The sequence below is a fragment of the Dermacentor andersoni genome, chromosome 1, assembly GCF_023375885.2.
Source record: "Dermacentor andersoni chromosome 1, qqDerAnde1_hic_scaffold, whole genome shotgun sequence".
Taxonomy (NCBI): Eukaryota; Metazoa; Arthropoda; class Arachnida; order Ixodida; family Ixodidae; genus Dermacentor; species Dermacentor andersoni.
The window spans coordinates 74,839,597-74,845,219 of NC_092814.1; the positions used below are offsets into that span (position 1 = coordinate 74,839,597).

General features: G+C 51.7%; 1 protein-coding gene across 1 annotated transcript; it reads left to right on the forward strand.

The window, feature by feature from the left end:
• The first annotated feature begins 1,676 nt into the window (after positions 1–1,676).
• On the forward strand, positions 1,677–4,882 carry LOC126544533 (forkhead box C1-A-like). The gene has a single exon (XM_050191878.3). It carries the CDS (start codon positions 1,926–1,928, stop codon positions 3,177–3,179), a length of 1,254 nt encoding a protein of 417 aa, XP_050047835.1. The 5' UTR covers positions 1,677–1,925; the 3' UTR covers positions 3,180–4,882.
• Positions 4,883–5,623: the final 741 nt, after the last annotated feature.

Below are 5,623 nucleotides of genomic sequence, written 5' to 3' on the forward strand. Positions count from 1 at the left end.
TTGTGAGCATAAGCTGCATACCAGTAAGGGAACGCACTTGCTTCTAGTTTTCAAGTAACACCCTATTAAAGGTGGTATGCTTCCATTTTCCGACGTCCACGTGTTTCCGCCTGGAATTCTTTCAGTTTGAAGCACGCACCAAGCGGCACTCAATGCTCTACCGAAAGGACATAATCTCCTGCAAAGTTTCTGCAAACGCTCAAGTGTTTCCCCCTCCTGAGCTCTCGCAGAAACTTTGCTAGCGCGTGAACACAAAGAAAAAAAGTTGTCAAACGTCTGCTTACTCAGCAGCGCAAGCACTTTGTTCAATGCACTCACAGTGTTGCGTATTCGATACCATTAACCTGTAGCAAGGCGTATATAAAAAAAAAAGAAAGAGAAAGGGAGAAAACAAGAAAAAAATAAACAACCGACCATTGCATAAATGAAGGCTCAGTGAGCCTCACTACAACGTCACCAAGGTCGTTGCCGGCTACTTAGGCGTCCACCGTGGTGACTGTCGGTGCGTTTCGCTCTTCGCGAGATGTTTCACACAGGTCTTTGGATTTCGTAGAATATCACGAAAGCATGCGAAATGGTGAACATGAAGGAGACGAGTGAATATGGTTTCTTTGATGTTGACAGAAAAATAGTTACAATTTCTTGGTGTGTCTATTGAACGCGATAATACGCAGTTGTAATTTTGCGGTGTCTATGTGAGGACGATTCGAAAACCGTTCCTGTGTCCACATACTGTTTATTTAAAAAGAAATTGTGTGTCCCATTTAAATAAATGTAGTTGAAAATTCAGCGCACCGAGCGTGTCTAAACTTGTCTTTCGTCTTTACGTTCTGTGAAGCTCTCACCATTATCCAAAACCCACTAGCCTACCGATGAGCACTGGCAGTGTGGACAGCTTATAAATGATTAAAAAAAAAAAAGCTGAACTTATCAGTAAGGGCTCAGGGGCTGAATTCACCAAGCTTTTTGTTCGTAAGTGCTGTTTGTCATGGCTGACAACCTTCGCTAATAATATGTCCCACATGACTATTGGCTGGCACGAACGCTTTTAACGTAAGAACGTTTTTGTGAATACTAGACCCAGATGTTTCATTTAAATACATATTCAGCAGGTCATTACCAGAGTGCACAACACGGAAAACGTCAGCATGTGTAAGTTCGGCGCATACGCAGCAAGACCGAGCCTTGCACAGCCCTCAGATCTCGGCAGGCTACAGTAATATAACGAACGAGATCCATTGTAAAAGGGGGATTAAGAATAATGGCAGCGTACATCATGCGTTGCACTGCAACGGCCAGCAGAAAGCGTTGGCGCTGGCTGGGGAGGAAGAGGAAAACTAGAGTGCTGGACAAAAGCGCAAGCTCCGTTGAAGTGCCGTCGTCCATTAGCCCAGAGCAGAGCTGGTCGGCGGCGGCAGAATTGGGCTCGATCAAGTGCCGACAGCCGCGGGTTCGGGTGTCCCCTATCGACGGCGGCAGCAAGGGAGTGGCCAGGGTGCCCTTCGGGGCCGACGTCAGCGCAGGAAGGGGCGGGACCGCAGTCCCTCCCCCTTGGCCGCGTTGTGTCCCCCCCCTCCATCCGCGTCGTTCACTCTCGCACGCAGTTTCCTCCTCGCAGCCCGAGCTCGGGATCCGACGCGAGGGGGAGCGACTCGAGCCCCGCTTTTTTCCCGATCGGCCGGCCAAGTCCATGCGGTTTTGTCGGCTTGTTCGCCGCCAGTGCAGTCGACCGAGTGCAGCGTAGCCGCGAGCTCAGCCCTGCCGCCGCCCCCACGCCGGGGGATTGCGAGCGCGGACCCCGCGCGTCAATCCACGGGCGGCTCCCACCCTCTCCCTCGCCCGGAACATGGCGCGTGCTGGTGGCACGACGCGGACGGGCGCTTGAGAGCCTACGCCGGCAGCGACAGCATTCGGCGCCACGCAGCATGCACAGCCTGTACGGCGACCACCACGGCCAGGGCTACTACCGCTACAGCGGCTACTCGTCGCCGCCGGCGGCGGGCGGCTCCGGGGCCAGCTCGCCCGCACTGCAGCTTTACGGTGCGGCGCACGGCCAAGAGCCGCTGGGAGCGTACCCGGGCCGCATGGGTCGCCAGCCGCAGTACGTGGCGGCACCGTACGCGACCGGTGCCATGGCCATCCAGCAGCAGGCGCCCAAGGACATGGTTAAACCGCCCTACTCGTACATTGCGCTCATTGCCATGGCCATCCAGAATGCGCCCGAGAAGAAGATCACGCTGAACGGCATCTATCAATTCATCATGGACCGGTTCCCGTTCTACAGGGAGAACAAGCAGGGCTGGCAAAACTCCATACGACACAACTTGTCGCTCAACGAGTGCTTCGTCAAGGTGCCTCGCGATGACAAGAAGCCCGGCAAGGGCAGCTACTGGATGCTTGACCCGGACAGCGTCAACATGTTCGATAACGGCAGCTACCTGCGTCGACGCCGGCGCTTCAAGAAGAAGGACAGCACCAAGGACGCCGCCAAGGACGAGGCACAACGGAAGACGGCTGAACTGGAGGACAAGAAACCGGCAATCAAGCAACAGGCGAATAACGGCCCCAGCAGCGGCCGCACCACCGGCGAGAGTCACCAGGCGGTCACTCCCAAGACGGAGCCCGTGGCCGACTCTTGCCTGCTTGCATCGTGCAAGTACGAGGCACGACCCCTGACGCAGCCGCTTGGCGAGCAGCAAGGGGCGCTGGCACTTGACCCGTCCTTGTCCGCGTTCAGTGTGGACAGCCTTATGACGCGCGACCAGGCGGCGGACGAGCTGAGCCACTATTCGCGGCCCCTCTTCCAGGCTGCCATGACACCGTGCCCGAGTCCGGCGACCCTAAGCTACACGTGCAGCTCGCCGGGAGTGTACGCCGACAGAGGTGGCTCCACCAGCGACGAGGCCGCGGTAGTCACCGGCACGGACGCCCTACCGGCCGGGCAGCAGCAGCACTACGCAGGTTCCCGGCCGGCCTGGTACACCATGCAGCAGCAGTTGCTCGACCCCTCCGAAGCGTACGCAGCCTCCAACGGGTTCAGGGAAGCGTACGCAGGTGCGAGTGCCGCGCCAGGAAGCAACAGCACCACCAGCGGCCAGAGTTCCTACCAGGTGGGCTTCCCGCTCAACAACGCTTACCAGAGGTCCTACACAGCAGGCTACGACTGCACCCGATACTAGGTACTGTGGCACCTCCTCTCTAGAACAAGTTCTTCGGTCGTACTGCGCCGTGCCCGAGGTCTGTGCGTGATTCGTCTCGACCAAGAGGCTTCTGGAACGTGAACATTTTGTGTGGATGTGAACTGGCACGAATTCAAGGGCCCGTGCTGCGCTTCAGTCTTAGGACGCGTTGCCCGGCCACAATAATGGACACGTGCTGCTAGTCTCTGAATGAAAAGTGTTAGGTAATGTCCTCATGTTGTTTCGATATGTATATGCATTCATGTCCTGCTCATATTCTGTGGGCGGAAGTGGACACCACTGAGGCGAAGAGGCATGCTTCTCGCTTCATTGCGGTCCAATTCTGCCCATTGATGCTTGTCAAGCATAATCATTTTTTCTGCAGGCAGTAAGCGCTGTATAAATCTCATACCATTAAAAAATGCATGAAAAGAAATGCTAAATTTCTAAAAAAAAAGAGCTTGTAAGGAAGGCAAATGGGTGCTTCGTGTGATGTTATCGCCATTTAATGTCAGTATCATCACGCACTACACTCAGAAGAAGTTGTGACTGCTGTAAAACGAATTTTCCAGAGGGAAAATGAAATAATAATGTAAATTTTGTGAGAAATGTTTTGGGTTTTGCGCTTTCACTCCAATTAGTCCAGCGATATAGTATGTAGTCGGCATGCGTATTCGTCAGAGGCGGTCTACCATTGTTCCTGTCCGCTAGCTTCCTAACAGTGTGCATTTAGAGAAATTCGAACGGGTTTCGCCACCAATGGTTGAATTTAAACTGTAGTTTATACGACTAATGGGTCGAGGCAAGAGAACAATTTTGGCATCATTAAAACTGAATAATAGTTCGAGATCTCTCATCTATTTCGGTCACCCCGTCTTGACATGTTACCTCATACTTCAAATCAATCGGCGCGGAATCTGCTATACAGCGATAATCATTCACCGAAGCTTTTTTAGTGGGGATAAGGCGATCACTTCCCCGGTTTGCACGCGAGCCTTCCGCTGTGCTCCCGTTTTTTAATAACATCATCATATTTTTGGAAGACATGTCTTTCGTTGTTGGCTACCTGACGAAGCGCGAGATGCTGGCCTTTCTTCAAGTCTTATGGCGCTCGGTAAATGGAAATACTGTTCCACGAAACAAGAAAAGAAAAATGTAAGGAAGGAACAAAAGAATAGGAGCTTAATTTGAGCCGGGAGGCGGTAATGTTGAATTGAGTCGCACTCTATACTACCTTCGGCAGAAACAGGCAAGCCACTGCGCGCTTCACTACAGTTGTTGCTGGGCCGTGTAGATGGGCTCTGTGCGCAACTCCTGGCGTTCCAGAGCAATGAAGGGTGACCAGAATGGTTGTTCTCACCATCGAGAGCTCTCGAGCGCCATGGAAGCAACAGAAGCCACGCTAGCGGGTTCCAGAGTCAGCTGCTGTCACAAGCGCCGTGGGCTGTATACATTTAATGAATGTCTCACCTCATCTCTAACATATTCCAGTGCCCTGAGAGCATCGGCCAAAGCCAGCCTCACGCGCTCGTAGACTGTTGCCTTCCGCCGAGCCTAGGACGACGTGCAGCGTAGGTTTAAAACCCAGTTTGACAGCAAATGTTTTGGAAGAGATACACAACATGCCGCAAAAGAAAAAAAAAAAAAGAGAAGTGTCTGAGCTGCAATAGGCGAGAGAAATAAAACATTGATTCTAAACAGTACCATTTGTTTGTTTCATACCAAGCCCGTGTGGTCACTCGGAAAATAGCCAGCAGTGGAGCACCCTCCACAGTTCCCGTTTCTTGTAGCAACGACCAAGAATATCTTCTTACTCTCACCTTCATTTGTTACAGTAAATCACAATGTTTAGCATGGCTGTCGAAGAGGCGAAATCGTTTTGAGTATCGCATGCAGTCGATCCTCTACCGTTCATCAAACATCGAAAGTATAAAGATGAACCGCGCTCGAATTATGGCGGGTGTGGCTTTGTGGGGCCATTTTTTCTAAGGTGACGAAGCTGAAAAATTTTCTGACTCATCGTCAAATAGCTTTTCCACGTTCCTTGTGTAGAAATAACAATACAAATAACTCGTTATCGAAAACAAATCGGGTTAACTGAGATGGAATATTTTAAGGAGGTAGCGTCATATCGCCTCAACAGCCGAATGTTACGTTCTCACGGCATCTTGTCCGTTGCTCGCAGCACGACACTGGCGATGGTGAAACGTGATGGAACGCTGCACTGCGGAGGTCGGTCACGTTTTGCCAAAGCATTGTGTTGATCTTCGCGTGGACGAATTAAACGAACGATATGCTGCAAAGCCAACATTGAGCAAGAAAGCATCATACATTGGACTACAGCCTTTTCATTTTGGTGACACTTTTCTGAGCAAGGAAACTACAGCTTCTATAGAAAAACTTTATTTTCCTGCGGGGCAAATGGTTATTCGATATGCAGTATA

What these genes read in the sequence shown, in the direction of transcription:
- LOC126544533 (XM_050191878.3), top strand. Translation starts at nt 1,926, where the DNA reads ATGCACAGCCTGTACGGCGACCACCACGGCCAGGGCTACTACCGCTAC.